This window comes from Labeo rohita, chromosome 11 (assembly GCF_022985175.1).
Source record: "Labeo rohita strain BAU-BD-2019 chromosome 11, IGBB_LRoh.1.0, whole genome shotgun sequence".
Taxonomy (NCBI): Eukaryota; Metazoa; Chordata; class Actinopteri; order Cypriniformes; family Cyprinidae; genus Labeo; species Labeo rohita.
This window is the reverse complement of record NC_066879.1, coordinates 8,211,104-8,227,812: the sequence shown is the minus strand read 5'-3', so window position 1 is coordinate 8,227,812 and position 16,709 is coordinate 8,211,104. Positions and strand designations below refer to the sequence as shown.

General features: G+C 34.6%; 3 protein-coding genes across 3 annotated transcripts; 1 reads left to right on the top strand and 2 right to left on the bottom strand.

Annotated features, from left to right (window-relative positions):
* Nucleotides 1-1,215: 1,215 nt before the first annotated feature.
* si:ch211-1a19.2 (uncharacterized protein LOC100142650 homolog) lies at nt 1,216-2,355 on the bottom strand. Its single transcript, XM_051122319.1, has 3 exons — nt 2,051-2,355; nt 1,904-1,971; nt 1,216-1,822 (listed from the first exon to the last, which is right to left on the bottom strand). Exons 1-3 carry the CDS (start codon nt 2,110-2,112, stop codon nt 1,473-1,475), a joined length of 480 nt encoding a protein of 159 aa, XP_050978276.1. The 5' UTR covers nt 2,113-2,355; the 3' UTR covers nt 1,216-1,472.
* A 1,964-nt stretch (nt 2,356-4,319) lies between these two features.
* Nucleotides 4,320-5,178, bottom strand: sid1 (secreted immunoglobulin domain 1). Its single transcript, XM_051122322.1, has 2 exons — nt 5,044-5,178; nt 4,320-4,724 (listed from the first exon to the last, which is right to left on the bottom strand). Exons 1-2 carry the CDS (start codon nt 5,102-5,104, stop codon nt 4,390-4,392), a joined length of 396 nt encoding a protein of 131 aa, XP_050978279.1. The 5' UTR covers nt 5,105-5,178; the 3' UTR covers nt 4,320-4,389.
* Nucleotides 5,179-12,739: 7,561 nt separating this feature from the next.
* Nucleotides 12,740-16,593, top strand: si:ch211-1a19.3 (uncharacterized). Its single transcript, XM_051122315.1, has 5 exons — nt 12,740-13,169; nt 13,670-13,766; nt 15,510-15,663; nt 15,843-15,988; nt 16,071-16,593. Coding segments are annotated over exons 1-5 (723 nt in total). The 5' UTR covers nt 12,740-12,845; the 3' UTR covers nt 16,073-16,593.
* Nucleotides 16,594-16,709: the final 116 nt, after the last annotated feature.

The following is a 16,709-nucleotide window of genomic DNA, read 5'->3' as shown; positions in this document are numbered from 1 at the left end:
TTTCCCTTTTGATTTTTAATTGAAACAGTCTTTTGTTTACTTCACATTACAGCTGAAAAACAAAACAAACAAAACAAAGCTAAAGTATTTTTTAGACAATATATTATCCTTTCCCCCCTTTTATTTTTAATTAAAAATCATATTTTGTTTGCTTTACTTAAAAACATAAAAACAAAACAAACAAACAAAACAAAAGTATTTTTTTAGAAAATATATTGTCCTTTTTTTCGCTTTGATTTTTAATTGAAACAGTCAGATTTTGTTTGCCTCACATAAAAGCTGAAACACAAAACAAATGAACAAACAAAAACAAAACGAAAGTTTTTTTTTTAAATATGTTGTCCTTTTCCCCTTTTTGATTTTTATTTTGAAACAGTCATATTTTGTTTGCATCACATAAAAGCTGAAAAACAAAATAAATGTACAAACAAACAAAACAAAACAAATAAAACAAAAGTATTTTTAGACAACATATTGTCCTTTTTCCCCCTCTAATTTTTAGTTGAATTTCATATTTTGTTTGTATCACATAAAAGCTGAAAAACAAAATAAATGTACAAACAAACAAAACAAAACAAATAAAACAAAAGTATTTTTAGACAACATATTGTCCTTTTTCCCCCTCTAATTTTTAGTTGAATTTCATATTTTGTTTGTATCACATAAAAGCTGAAAAACAAAATAAATGTACAAACAAATAAAACAAAAGTATTTTTTTAGAAAATATATTGTCCTTTTTTCCCTTTGATTTTTAATTGAAACAGTCAGATTTTGTTTGTTTAAATGAACAAACAAAAACAAAACAAAAGTTTTTTTTTTTAAATATGTTGTCCTTTTTCCCTTTTTGATTTTTATTTTAAACAGTCATATTTAGTTTGCATAACATAAAAGCTGAAAAACAAAATAAATGTACAAACAAACAAAACAAAACAAATAAAACAAAAGTATTTTCAGACAACATTTTTAGTTAAATGTCATATTTTGTTTGTATCACATAAAAGCTAAAAAAGCAAAAAAAAAATTTTTTTGTTTGGAAATATATTAACATTTTCCCCCGTTGATTTTTAATTGAAACACTCATATTTTGTTTGCATCACATAAAAGCTGAAAAAACAGTATATACAGTTTTCATGCCAAATTGAAGGAAATAATAATAATAATAATAATAATAATAATAATAATAATAACATGCTCATATATCATTGTAGTATTTATTTTTTTGCAGTTTAAAAATGTTAAAATACTAAAACATCTAAATGCATCAGCTCTAATAAGAATTTAGGAAAATGTCATGAAAACAGTGTGATGATACATAAATATAGAATTCAGAATTTCACAGGAGTATACACATTTCTTTAGAAAATATATTTTCTTCCTCTTAGATATCGAAATGAAATAAGAGTTCCAGCTCAGAGGTCAGCTGATGTATCTCATAGTATTTAAAGAGTTTCTACCGCAGGACACAGTTACAGTCACTCTGGAGAACTGCAGAGAGAAGACTCTGCCTTTTCATAGTAAAATGACGTTTTGTAAGTCACCTCACACCTGTAAAAGTTCCCATGCCCCCACTGATGAGGGAGAACCGAGTACAGTCCCACAGCAGAGAACGTACCGCCAGGCTCCTGGTGCACTTGTGCAGAACTGGCATGTTTTTTGAGAACTGTTGCTCCGTTGACTCTCCATGTGATCCTCACCTCTTTAGACTGTAACCCAGTGATGACACACGCCAGCGTCACTCGCTTCGAACGCTGCATCTCAACTCCAGCAGGCAGAAGAACATGCACCTTCGGAGTCAGCAGGTGATCCACACGGACATGAGGAACTGAGCAACATGTTAGTGAGGTCATGATGAGTAGAAAATGAGCAAAACCACATTTCTGGATTTCCTGAACGCATCTCTTACCTTCAACAATAAGACGAAGTCCTCTGCTGAACATCTGGTTTATTTGGCCCTTCTCACCTGAAACAGTGCTGGAATAGAAATCTGTAATGAGCTACATGATCAAGAAGACGTTGATTGATTTCATCGATTTTGGCTTTAAAATCTCACCGTAGCAGAAGAAGAGAGAGAATAATGATGATCACACCAAGTGCCTTTCTATTATTGTTCATTTCTTTTCTGTTTCAGTAAGTTTGTTTATATGGCTTATTTTATTGTGCATCAGCAAATGTTGGCTGCAATGTAATTTCCCTCCAGAGCCACTGAAGCTTGATTTGATTCAGTGTTGACTCTTATAAAGCTGTCACAGAGGTTGACGGTTGAGGGAAGAACGTCCCATGTGCTCATATGCCGTGTGCAGATGGTCCATTTAAAAGCGATCAAGCATTACACTTCTGATTCCTTCACAGGCTATAACGAATCAGGTTTTAGGAAATTATTCATCTTTTTTAATATTAATAGAAATATTTTATTACAATGAAATCTTTAAAATATATATATTTTTTAATAAATGTTTGCACCAGTTTCATTTTACAATCACTGAGATATTATTATACTTAATATTTTTAAATTAGTTTTTATTTTTTAGTTTCCAATTTCATTTTTATTTTAGTTTACCGATTTAGAAATTTTGTTGTGTTTTGTATTTTTTTTTAGTATTTATAATATATATATATAATTCATATTTTAATATTAATAGAAATATTTTATCACAATGAATTTAAAATATATTTTAAAATGTTATTTTAAATAAATATTCATTAATTTTAATTTGTTTTATTTTATAGTTTTCATTTAAATTTTAATGTTAAAGATTTAGTAATTTTTGGTCATTTTTATTATTTATTTTTATTATTTATATTAATCAAATTTGTAATATTAATAGAAATATTTGATCACAATGAAATCTTTAAAAAAATGTAAACTATTTTAAAATTGAAAATGTATTTTAAATAAATGTTAATAAATGTTTGCAGCAGTTTATTTTACTATCACTGAGATGTTATACTTAATATTTTTTTATTATTTTCATATAGTTTTCATTTGAATTTTATATAGATATTTAGTCTTTTTGTTGTTTTGTATTTTTTTATTATTCATATTTTGATAATATATTATGATTATCTTTAATCATTATTTGAATATAAAAAATGTTAAAATGAAAAATGCTATCTTAAATAAATGTTAATAAATTATTCATTTTATTTTGTAGAATCATTTATTAATTATAAATAATAAATAATTTTTATTATTTATATGATTCATATTTTTTATATTAATAGAAATATTTTAGCACAATTTAATCTTTCAAAAAATGTAAACTATATTTTAAAATTAAAAATGTAATTTTAAATAAATATGAATAAATGTTTGCAGCAGTTTCATTTTACCATCACTGAGATATCATACTTTTTTTAATTAATTTTTATTTTATAAATAACATATTTTAGTCATTTTGTTGTTTTTTGTATTTTTTTTATTATTCATATTTTTTGTTAATAATAGAAATATTCTATGACACTGAAATCTTTACGAAATTATTTTAATATGTAAAATGTTAAAATTAAAAAAGCAATTTTAAATAAATGTTAATAAATGTTTCATTTTACTATCACTGAATTTTTTAATTTATTTATTATTTTTATTTGTGTTTATTTATTCATTTTTTATTTTTGTTTATTACTTATTTCAGTTTTTAGTACAAGTTAAACTAAATAAAAATTGAGAATGTTTTTAAACTTTTTTTTTAAATCTCAGTTATTATTGTGTTTTTGTAATCGATTACTTTTTATTCTTTTATTTTAATCATTACTTTATGCCGTTTTATGGAATTATGCGCTTTTGAAAATTGCGCAGAATCATTTATATTTCATAGTTTCTGCTATGTGTGAGCATCAGTATGCTTTCTTTTTATCCTATAGTGCTTTATTAGTTTGACTTCTGTAATATAATAGAATGTAAATAAGACATTAAACAGACAGATATTAGATGAACTGTTCCCTGCATGTAAACTACACAATTGCCATCATGTTTATGAATATTTTTGCATGATAAGAGAACGATGTTATTCTATTTCGTTAAACACGTTAAAGCATCAGTGTGTTAAAAACATATCTGACTGTTATTCGGTTAAGAGGGACATAAAAACAGGAAAGAGCCGTTGGTTTACTGGCAGAGACAGATGCTTGCTCTGTCACAACACTGCCAGCACTTCTGCACAGATCTCCTGGGAACCAGCTAATCCAATTTGAGCAAAGTTTGCAAGTTTTGCAACGCAAGCCAGAAATATTTCAACATTAAAAAAACGCATGAAATAGGCACTGATGGAAAACTGCATGATATAGTAAAAGAAAGTTTATTGTCTTCTATAAATAGAGTTAAGTTTGCACAAGGATGCATTTAAGATCAGTAGAATATCTAAAACATAATCTATAATACAGCATTTGCATTCACTTGTCGAGCATTTTCGTTTGGTTTTTGTCCGAAAACCCGCAATAGTAAGTGCCAGTGTCATTTCTTAAAGTTTTGATGATTTGTAGGAGGTGACAGGTGTTTAACCCTTCGCTGGTAAAGACGGCATATCTGCTGTGATCCAGTCCCGCGCCGTAGCGCACCAGTGAGGTGTTGGTGATATTGTAGGAGAGGATCAGCCGTGGCCCGTGCCATGAAGTCTGTTTATACCAGCTCAAAACCCCATAACTGCTGTTGGGTATAAGCGGGCAGCTCAGCGTGACGTTTTGCCCCTGCTGCACAGAGACAGTCAATGACGACTTCCATAAAAAACCTGAAATTACATGCACAAGGAAAAGCTTAGAAAAGAGTAGAAATGTAAATAATGAATTAATTTTAATATTATTATTTTTTAATATTTAGTTGTATTAAAAATATTTGCATTAATATGACATATTAGTTTTTTTTCTTAGATTTAAAAAAAAATAAACTCATGAATATTATATATCCATTAAAAGTAGGTTAGTAAAAAATTAACAATTTAAAAAATCATTTAAAAAATAATTAAAAGGAAAAAAATAAATCAGCAGTATGTTTATTTAAACACTAAATAACAAATATTTGAGAAGAAAATAGGAGTTGAAAACACTTACACTGCAGTGCGAGATACAGGAGTGTGAACAGCTTTACGTTGCAGCTTATGTGAAAATCCATTCTTTTATGTCTAAAATGAACTTGAGTGAGAGCTGTTGAAGTTTGGCTGTCTGTATGAAGCTGCTTCCTGTAGGACGGTGAGTTCAGTCCTATACAGTCACAAGAGTCTCTCAGGAGAAATCAAACTGCTTTAGGGAGGGTGCAAATGATAGGGTCATGACCCCAAAAATTACACGTGTAGATAATAATAATGCAATAAACCGGAAAAGTATCTTTTACTTTTGAGTAATGCTGTGCATCCATTCAAACTACAGTATGTTGGTATTAAAGGATTACTCCTGATAATTTACTTACCCCCTTGTCATCCAAGACGTTCATGTCTTTCTTTCTTCAGTCGTAAAGAAATTATGTTTCTTGAGGAAAACATTTCAGGAGTTAACTCCATATAGTGGACTTCTATGGTTCCCATGAGTTTGAACTTCCAAAATGCAGTTTAAATGCGGCTTTAAAGGGCTCTAAATGATCCCAGCCGAGGAAGAGGGTCTTATCTATGCTTTTTAACCTTAAATGCTAGTCTTGAGTAGCTTTGAGATGTGCATGCGTAGTCTGTGTAATCTGGGTCAATACAGTTAGGGTAGGTTGAAAAACTCCCATCTCGTTTTCTTCTCCAACTTCAAAATCATCCTACGTTAGTTTTTCGACATACCCTAACTGTACTGACCCGGATTACACAGACTACGCATGCACATCACAGAGCTAGACAAGACAAGCTTTCGAGGTTAAAAAACATATTAACTGTAATTTTTATTTAGAAAATAACCAATCATTTCACTAGATAAGACCCTTCTTCCTCGACTGGGGTTGTTTAGAGCCCTTTGAAGCTGCATTTAAACTTTAAACTCACGGGCATCATAGAAGTCCACTACAGAGAAATCTTGAAATGTTTTCCTCATAATTTCTTTACGACTGAAGAAAGAAAGACATGAACATCTTGGATGACAAGGGGGTGTGTAAATTATGTGTAAATTTTTTGTTTTGGAAGTGAACTAATCCTTCAAACATACATCAGCATGGTAAAAACTTCATAAAATTACAAAAAAACATCTTTGGAAAAAAGTGTAATATAATGATTTAGTTTGTCTCACATGCCATTAGATTACATGGAGAGGGCAGGGTTTATGACCTATACTGGGACCAGCCACCTGGGGGTGATCGAAACATTTTGGCTTCACTTTTCATGACTTGTGTGACACACTTGGTTTAGGTCTAATGTCTTGTAATGACCACCGAAATTAAAATTCTCGACTAAAAAAAAAAAAAAAAACTGGACACACTGAGCAGAAAACTGACAAAGATTATTTAGAATTATACAATGTCTATCTATGTTGATCTTTTTATATATAGCCTATATATTGCTATAAGTGATTATTGACTTGTTTTTCCTTCAGATGGCATCACTAGGTTTCAGCATCTTAAAATGCTGGACAATACAGCATCTTTTATATCTTTGTCGATGTAAAAATTGCTTAAAGTATATTTCACCCAAAAAATGTTCAACAGAAGAAAGAATCTCATACGAGTTTGGAATAACATGAGTGTGAGTAAATGATAACTGAATTTTCATTTTTTGATGAGCTATCCCTTTAAGAATATGCAATCAAGTACAATTGTACACTTGGTCACACTTTATGTTAAGGTCCAGTTCTCAACTGTTAAATACTTTTGCCTCAATAAACCCCTAATTTGCTGATAATTAATAGTTATTGAGGGAGTTGTTAATGGAGAAGTTCACTTTCAGAACAAAAATTTACAAATAATTTGCTCACCCCCTTGTCATCCAAGATGTTCATGTCTTTCTATCTTCAGTCGTAAAGAAATTATGGTTTCTGAGGAAAACATTTCAGGATTTCTCTCCATAGTGTTGTTCAATGGTGCCCCTGAGTTTGAACTTGCGAAATGTAGTTTAAATGCAGCTTCAAAGGGCTCCAAACGATCCCAGCCGAGGAAGAAAGATTATCTAGCGAAACAATCGGTTATTTTCTAAAAAAATGACGATTTATATACTTTTTAACCTCGAATGCTCATCTTGTCTAGCTCTTAGTGAACTCTGTGTATTCTAGTTGCAGACAAGGACAAAGAAAGTGAACGTGCAAAGATCAAACGCCCTTTACAAAAAAAAGGTAAAACATGTAGGACGATTTTGAAGATCTTGATTTTGTAGGTCTTTCTTTCTTCAGTCGTAAAGAAATTATGTTTTTTGAGGAAAACATTTCAGCATTTTTCTCCATATAATGGACTGATATGGTGCCCCAATTTTGAACTTCCAAAATGCAGTTTAAATGCGGCTTCAAACAATCCCAGCCGAGAAAGCAGGGTCTTATCTAGCGTAACGATCGGTTATTTTCTTAAAAATAATACAATTTATATACTTTTTAATGTCAAACGCTCGTCTTGTCTTACTCTGCCTGCACTGTTTTTTTTTCTGGTTCATGACAGTTAGGGTATGTCGAGAAAGTCCCATCTCATGTTCTCCCTCAACTTCGAAATCGTCCTATATCGCTGTTTTACCTTTTTTGTTAAGGGTGTTTTTTCTTCTTTGCATGTTCACTTTGAAAAGACTGGATCGGTACTTCTGCAGCGATGTAGGATGATTTTGAAATGAATTTTGAAGTTGAGGGAGAAAATACCATTGGAGTTTTTCGACATACCCTAACTTGAGTCAGAATACACAGAGTTCAGGGAAAGCAAGACAAGACGAGTGTTTGAGATTAAAAAGTATTTAAATTGTATAATTGTAATGAAAATAACCAATCATTTCACTAGATAAGACCCTTCTTCCTCGGCTGGGATTGTTTACAACCGCATTTGGGATCGTTTGAAGCTGCATTTAAACTGCATTTTGGAAGTTCAAAATCAGGGCACTATATCAGTCCATTATATGGAGAAAAATCATGAAATGTTTTCCTTCTTTACGACTGAAGAAAGAAAGACATGAACATCTTGGATGACAAGGGGGTACATTATATGTGAATCTTTGTTATGGAAGTGGACTTCTCCTTTATGTTTAGGTATGGGGTAGGATTAAGAAAAAGCCATTAATATGTGCTTTTTAAGTTCTAATAAACAGCCAATATGCTATTGATATGTATGCTAGTTAATAGTGAGAACTGGTCCTTGAAATAAAGTGTTACCATATTATTATTATTGTTGTTTAGCTTTGCTAATGGAAAGGTAGTATGTTCTTTAGTACCAGAATTACACTTACAGACTTGTACCTTCTGCACAAGTGCAGATAAACACTCTCTATTCATGTGTCAAATCTAATAACCCAGAAAGCGATTTCATTTCTGGGGTTGATTGGAAGTAAATGTCCAACCAAAGAACACAAATAGGTGCTAACTAAATTTTGTAATTATTGCTAATTTATTGTCTAATTATTTTATTTTATTTTACTTTATTTTATTTTTTTTGCGTTTGTTTGGATCCTCTAAGAGTCTGACCACAAAAAAAACGGTGCGCGTCATGACTGTAAACAAGTGCGACCTTGTTACTGTCAACATATCACCTACCATCATCAGTCATTGTTTGCTTGAAATTTAATTAAACCTGGATCATATCACATCAAGGACATGCTAGAGCTGGCTTACATACTTTCAGTTTTATTGCTGTTCATTTAAATAAATCTATTTAAAAAGTATAGTAATTATAAAAAATTAGAAATGTTGGGCTATATGTCACACTATAGAACATTTCTGTCAATTCTTCACATTTCTGGCATGTACCAGTTATTAATATTTTATCCCTGACTAAAAAAAAATGATTTAGAACAAAAAAGGGAGTGATACAAACACATTCTGCCTTCTCTGTATGTTTTGTAAACGCACCAGTTCTTGTATTTCTCACTGTGAGTTTCTCAATCTGGAATCTGAACCTGAGGTTTTCTGCCCAGAATAGATACAAACGGAATCTTGAGATGTGGAGTTCAAATTCATTAGGTTAGTGAGTGAGTCAGAGCCCTGGTGCAAAATGCCTGTCACAGTGCTTTGTTATTGCTGGCTAGATTTACAGCGGAGGATCTTGACGTTGTCAATGTACACATGCAAATTTTCAATTCAAACAAAGAACAAGAGTAATGCGGAACGCTGGTGGGGTGCTGAGAGACTGCCAACGTTTCGTTTATTAACCCTGTAAAGCCTGACATAATAGTCTGAAAAATGTTACTTTTCTTTTTGAAATAGAGCAGTTTGGTTTTTTACTGGGCATAGTTTTTATTGAGTATCATATGCCAGGCTTTTATGACTCATGAAGTTTTATATAGGAGAATATGGATCTCATACTCAAGGAAGAAAAAGACCTCAGTTTCATTCCAAATTTTAGACCTACACTGAGAAAAAAAAAAAAGCAATCTGATGCAGTTGCTGATATTTGTATGGACAAAAGGTATGATGAAGTTGTGCTTGTAATATAAATCAGTTATAAGTGTTATAAATATTAGTTGTAACTCTATATCTAGCAATAATATGTTTTAGTAAGATGAAAAGTAAAAGTACAACTTCAGTATTAAAGCTGCAAACACCGTTGAAAGGGCCCTCACACCCGGCTCACCACCACCTGGGGGCTTTAGGAAAACAGCGAACAGTGGGCAATATGCGTTTAAAGTGGTAAATATAGAAGGAATATGTCAGAGTCATTTATATGTGCCAAACTTCCTGCTACCAGGTGGTGGCGCTATGACTATAACTAAATATTAGCATGCAGATGTCTTCAGGTCAGGACTCTTACCAAACATATGAAGTTTGGTGCAGATTGGACATTGCATGTTTAAGTTAGTGTCATTTCGAGTTGCCAGCAGGTGGTGCTATGATTATAACAGAATATTGGCCTTTAGATGTGTTCAAGCCAGGACTCTTATCGAGCATGTGTAGTTTGGGGCAGATTGGACATTGTCCAGCACCTTCTATTCCCATGGTGAAACACTGAACTGTGTCAGGCCGCCACAGGCACGCCCTTAAACGAAAACTTACGATCTTCGCAATTTAACATTGCAAAAGGCCTTTAGTGTAGATTGAACAAATATAATGTTGATGTCATTAAATCTCTATGAGGAGTTTGTTAGAGCATAAAACATGCAACTTCCTGTTGCCAGCAGGTGGCGCTATGACTATAACTGAATATGGTCATGGGCATGTGTACAGGACAGGATTCTTATCAGATGTGAATTTTGGTGCAGATCAGTCATGGCTGAATTATAACAACTTCCTTTTCATGGCGTGACATCGAAGTTTGTCAGGCCACCACGGACACGCCCCTTAATGAAAACTCAAGACCTTAGCAAAGGGCACAAAGGGCTTTAGATTACACTGACCAAATTTAGTGTTGATATGTTTAAATCTCTAGGAGGAGTTTGTTTAAATAGAATGCTTGAAAATGTCAAAAATGGCACGAAACTTGCCAAGAAAATTCTAAATAAAATACTTCCTGTTGGGTTTCGGTCTTCGTACCATCAGACTTTTTTGTATGTATTTGGTGTGTTACATGTTTCTTTCATGAGTTTTTGAGCATGTTTAGGCCCTCAAAAATGTGATTCATTATGGAGAAGAAGAAGAATTGGAACAATTCCAATTAAAAACTTAAAGAGGACATCAGATGTCGACTTTCCACAAGTTGGTATGTGTGTTTAGGGTCGTCATTAAAACATACTTAAAAACAACATACTTTGGTTAAAATTTACCTTTGACTTACCTCATCAAAAACAGCTCTGTTCACAGTGACTCGTTTCGGTGCATGTCTCTTTAAATAATAATGAGCTACTGCTCACCCCGCCCCTCTCTTCCATTTTTTGTTTATTCAGTGGCAAGTTACCATCAAAAACAAAACTAATCCACAGTGGTTCTGATGTCGGAAGAAAATAAGGACTCTTATGTTCACTTTTACATCTAACTACAAAACACCTGTGTTGCTTGCGAGACGTAGTTACTACAACTGCTTGAGTGCAGAGAAAATGGCAGACAGTGTACAACTGGCTGAGGTGGAAATATGCTAATACAGGACAGTCCATCAGCGGTTGTGGGCAGAAAATCAAAGCGGCTTGATAATTGAGACTCTTTAGGTTTTGGGGGATAAAAAAGAAGTGAATGGTTTTGTATCATTGTAGGGTGTGTCCACGCAGTATATTATAAAAGAATATTATAAATATTCAGGTGTGTGTAGCGCATTTTACGAAGTACTGTTTCCTGATACTGGGAGAGTAGCCTACAATGCTGGCTGTGCACACTATAAAGTGGGGCAATTCCAACGTTGCAAGGACAGTCTGATGCTTCTGACTCACAGCCTGTAAGTACGTTTTCATATGTAAAGAATTTGCTACTGGCTATTCAAACGTGAGTTTTGAGCAGTGTAGAGTAGTGCTTGTTTGTTGTTTTTACAATCACACATGCAGACATGGTGTAATGTTTACATAGTGTAAAATCGCAACATGTAAAAAGACAATTATAATCAGTAATTATGTCCTCACTGGATGCAACAAATGCCTCATTTATAATGGGTTTTATTGTTTTTGTCTCATCGCACCAGGACACAGAACCACAACACAGTAAGGGGCGTAACATTTCCGTCACAGGGATGAGGTATTTGGCCAATCTCAACGAACTGAATAGCTGGCCAATCAGAGCACACCGCGCTTTTCATAACGATGAGCTTTGCAAAAATCAACGTGTTTCAGAAAGGCAGAGCAGAGAGGAGCAACAATAATGTACAGTATGTAGAAAATAGTGTTTTTATACGTTTTTTGAACCTCAAACCACGTAAACGCATTGCATTACACCAAATACACAAAATAATGTTCTTTTTAGCAACATCATATGAAACATTTAAATGGATGGATGCATGAATGGATGCAACAATGAATAATCTTCCACCCCAGAACTGTTCAAAACTGCCTGATGCTATTTAATCACCTCAAGTCTGACAAAATATATTTCACAATGTACCAGAATCTTGCAAGAGTTCATAATTTAAACTCAGGAATTCAATTCAAGGGGGCCACGGCCCATGGAAGCAGCCACCACCCTTCAGCATTATGTAATTGACCCCCCCCCCCGCAACTGACTCATCACTCGCAGGAAACATTGAGCAGCAGAATTTCGAAGGTCCATTCTAATTCGAACCAGCTCTGAACCGCTGCTCTTTATCCAGTAGAGGACGCTTGAGGCGTTATACAAAGTCTGTAAAGATTTAATATTTATATACCAGCTTATCTATCTACATAAAGTAAACAAATAACCATATTATCTATATAAAAACAGGTGATTTCATGCAGTCAGTCCTGCTAAAAGCTCCTGTATGTGTGTGTTGGTGTGACTCAAAGGGGCATGGACATTCTGTGCTTGGCAAAAGTTCAGGAAACACTGAGTTGCTCCTGTTAAAAAACCGCTCAGACCTAGCAGAGGTAACACGCTCTCCTAAGATCTGGGACTCCTGCCAGGACACTCCCCAGGTTAGAGGAATGGAAACTGAAACACTCGCTTTCATTAAAAACAGGAGTGAGGTGACTATTGGTTTTCCCAGTAACGGCAAAGGATAACCTCGAGCTGATGTCACGTTGCAGCAATCCATGTGTTTGGAGGGCTGAGGAGGTGGACAGCAGGTCCCATCGCAGTAGCAGAGCCACTCCCCTTTCCTGAGCTGAGCTTGGAGGGGAAGCCCAGACTTTAAAAGTTTCGTTTCACTTAGAAGACAGTCTCTCGCCTGACTCACACCCACCAGCCCGTTCTTCTCGGACACCTCCGACCTGAAATCAATAATGACAAGCTCCAAATCTTCTCAGACTACACGAAACATAGTGATCGCCTGCCTGGCCCTGTGGTCGATCATCTCTCTTATCATTATTGTGGTATGGGCCACTTCGCCTGAGATGAAGGGAGCCAGTCAGTGTCGGACAGAGATGCAAGCCCTCAGGGAGAGGCACGAAGGAGCAAAAGTGGTGTGGAACAAAGACCGAAAAGCTCTTGAGGAGCTGGTGAGACAGGGATGGAGGAACCAGACTGCTCTACAGAAGCAAATCGACGAGCAGAAGAACCAAATACAGTCTCTGAACGTCTCTTTGAACACCAGCCAGCAAGAAAACGTGAGTTTATCTTTTTGTTTGGGTTTCTTCTAGCCTATAATGACATTGAGATATAAAAAAGCATGCCTTTGAGTTTCATATTTGTTGAAACCCAGATATGAAACTGGGTTTGTTTTACATAAAGAGACCCAACGGGAAGTGGTGAACAGATTAGGTTAAGTAAAATCTAAACTGTTATGCAAATATATTCCAAATCCAGTGATCCAAACATTAAACACATCTCCTGCCCATTGAGGGGGCAGGATATCAATCACAGCTCTTCCTGGAAAAAACTGTCCTGATAATCTTCACATTGTTCTTAGCGTTATCATGGGTGTTGGATTGCACTAAAAAAGCTTTTTTGTGTCCAAATGCTGGGTTTGACCTTTGGAGGTGATGGCGTTCACTCACACGCCCGTGAGGTCTGACAGCCACACCTTAATGTCCAAGTGTGAATGTCCACAGCTAAACCTCACCCTGGTTATTAACTTGAGTTTAATGAACATTCTACGTCTCCACAGGCTATCCTGAATGAAAACATCACGATTTTGCAAGGCAAAATTGAACAATACAAGATCATGGAGGAAAATCTCACTGCTGAAGTCACCCTGCAGAAAGGTAGGAAAATTCACGTCAGAGATTTTCCTCTCTTCAGAGCAGCCATGAAAGGAGCGCTCTCTCTCTCTGACGATATTCTTAGATGCATTTTCCCATGTAACCATAGAAACTCGGAAGAGACAACAAATAGGAAAGGCTTGTTTGTCACATGGAATTCTCTACAGTGGTTGTTGCAATAACATGAAGCTAGCGGTAACTAGCGGTACCGTTCCTATAAAACTCGTCTATTTTTGGTCAGATTTCTTTGCCCTGTCTATTTATGTGCTTTTATGTATTATATTTACAGAAAAGGTTGTCAAGTTCAATACAAGTATTGCATTACAGAGCTGTTCAAAAGTTTGGAACTTTAACTTTTTTGAAAGAAGTATCTTCTGCTAACCAAGACTGGATTTATTTGATTAACAATACAGGAATATTGTGAAATATTAGAAGAACTGTTTTCTGTTATGGATGCAAATATGAATTTTCATCATTACTTTAGTCTTCAGTGTCACATGATCCTTCAGAAATCATTCTAATATGCGGATTTACTGCTCAAGAAACATTTTTGGACTTAGAATGTTAATAATGGAAACATTTTGAATATACTTTCAAACATTTCTTTGATGAAAAGTTCAAGAACAGTATTTATTTGAAATCATTTTCTGTAAAAAAGTCTTTACTGTCACTTTTGATCAATATAATACATCCTTGCTAAATAAAAATATCAGTTTCTCTTAAAAAATAAATACCGGCCGCTAACCATTTAAATGGTAGTGTGTATGTATTCTATAATTGTATAACAATTTAAAGGGCTTTTTTTCTAAAAAGCACAATTTTTGTATAGCTGCCAAACCCAACTGAAAAGAAGCTTAATCCGGCTTACGGTTTTCTGGCCTCAACTGGTCTCCCAGCCTGCCTGGACTGGTTTGTTGGTTGGTTTTCAACATTGTCTACAACCTAAATGACCAATGGGAAACCATTTAAATGATCTAAAACAGTCTCGAGATCACCTAGAGCAGATGAAATCTGCTTCCCCAGGTGGGAGAGCATCCTGACCTAGATAAGATCATCTCAAACCAGCTAATACAAACTTAAGTCAGCCAAAACCAACTCAAACCAAGCTGTTAAGACCATAAATCCACCAAAAGTCATTGTTTTTTCCAGCAGGGAACAGTACTGTTTATCCAAATTTATACTGAACATTTCAAAGCCAGAATATTGTTTAATTTGCAAAGGATTTCCTGGCTCACTAAACAACTGCAGGAAATGACCCCTGAATGCATGAGATATGAAAATAACAGGGAATACAAGAGCGAGAGAGACTAAAGATTAAATCACCTCGCTCAGCCCTTTTGCCCCGCTGATAAACAGGTTATCTGAAAAAAAAAAGCTAGCTGGCTTTGGAAACCCTTTTCACAAAACAGGTTAGGTGTGATGTCTAGAAAAACGTTTCACACCAAGACCATACTTTAACACCAGTGTCGAATTTGAGACAAAGCAGCAAGCGAACAACACCAGCCAGCTACCAGCTACGACCCAAAATAGTGCTCTGACATCAGCGAGGTCCTTTAAGAAACGAACTGATAAGTTACGGCGTACCTAGACATTGCCTTATAAGCCAATGGACTTATAAACCTTTTTTCCTCAAAGAATGTTTGGAATATTGTTAAGAATGTTTGAAGAGGAGCGCTAACGTTGTGAGAAGCTTATAAAACGTTATGAGTTACATTGTCTGAAGAGAGTTTTTCATTATCATTTCAGACCAGATTGAAGCTCTGGAGCACAATTTGACTCTGAAGGCCCAGGAGTTGGCATCATGCGAGGCTTTGCGCATCGCTGCTAAACAGCTCCAAACGGCTGCAGAGAAACAGAAACAGGCTTGCGAGACCACCAGGCAATATTTACAAAAGCAGCTGTAAGTCATACAGCATCTTACAACTCTATTTCATCAATTTTGAAAGAGTTTTGGTTTTAAGCATGCCTAAATTAGGTTATAAAGCATGCATGTGAAAATATCCTGCAAAATCGTACATTGCATTACCTTTGTAGTTGCTGATTATATCTCAGACTTTGATTTCTGTTGTTTCACCACAGCATGAAGTGCAAAGAAGTGGAAAAACATGAAAATGAACCTGAACATGAATATCATCTTGAGCTCAATGACAGCGGAGGCCAAGGAATCACCATGAATAGTGTTACACTGGCCGTGATTGGTTGCCTTAGCCTGCTTTTGGTACCATGTAAGTGCTTTTTCAGAGTAATCAAGTTGATAACAGTCTCTGTTTTGTCTGTGTTGATAACGAGACTCATGTTTGTTCTCAGAGACGAGGGGAAGGCTGGATGATGGAGTATTTGGGTACATGTTCCGGTGCAACACTGTTCTGAGGACGCCGCTCAGGTGCACTTGTAACCCTGGACTTGAAGCACAATTAAATCTTCATTTGGAAGTGCTGATGCAAAATTTTTGATCATTTGTAATGAAGGTATTTGTGTTGCAAACATTTTTGGTGGCCCGGTTGAAAGCATGGAGAATTTCTTCGCCTTATTCAACAAACATATGCTGTACTTCATTGGTGGTAACTTTTTTTTTGGTTCTCTTTAGTTATTTTTTATTTGGAAAAAGTATATGAATTTTGGGTTTAGATGTTTCAGAATTGTATTTATTTTTTTGTTTGGAATAACCAGGCTAATATGCCAATGAGATATTAACATTAAGAGCTATTCAGAAATTTCATCACACTGTTTTACCACTGTCTGTTTTTTTTTTGTTTTGTTTTTTTTAAAGAAATTCATGAAAACCTTTTAATAGCTATTTGTGAATAAAGTTACAATGTTGACTCTCTAATTTTTACTTGATAAAAGACAGCCTTTTAATGTGTGTAACCTTTCCATCAGCACTATGTCAACCTTCTTAACAATAATCTGTTGAAAGAGAACAAACTGACTAGAAAGGAAAGGAGT

Bases quoted from the DNA above. Each gene is read 5' to 3' on its own strand.
- si:ch211-1a19.3 (XM_051122315.1), top strand. From the start codon at position 12,846: ATGACAAGCTCCAAATCTTCTCAGACTACACGAAACATAGTGATCGCC. The intron at 13,767-15,509 runs GTAGGAAAATTC...TTATCATTTCAG, and splicing joins TGAAGTCACCCTGCAGAAAG to ACCAGATTGAAGCTCTGGAG. The intron at 15,664-15,842 runs GTAAGTCATACA...GTTTCACCACAG, and splicing joins CAATATTTACAAAAGCAGCT to CATGAAGTGCAAAGAAGTGG.
- sid1 (XM_051122322.1), bottom strand. From the start codon at position 5,104: ATGGATTTTCACATAAGCTGCAACGTAAAGCTGTTCACACTCCTGTAT. The intron at 4,725-5,043 runs GTAAGTGTTTTC...ATGTAATTTCAG, and splicing joins CCTGTATCTCGCACTGCAGT to GTTTTTTATGGAAGTCGTCA.
- si:ch211-1a19.2 (XM_051122319.1), bottom strand. From the start codon at position 2,112: ATGAACAATAATAGAAAGGCACTTGGTGTGATCATCATTATTCTCTCT. The intron at 1,972-2,050 runs GTGAGATTTTAA...TTTCTATTCCAG, and splicing joins CTCTCTCTTCTTCTGCTACG to CACTGTTTCAGGTGAGAAGG. The intron at 1,823-1,903 runs GTAAGAGATGCG...CATGTTGCTCAG, and splicing joins ACTTCGTCTTATTGTTGAAG to TTCCTCATGTCCGTGTGGAT.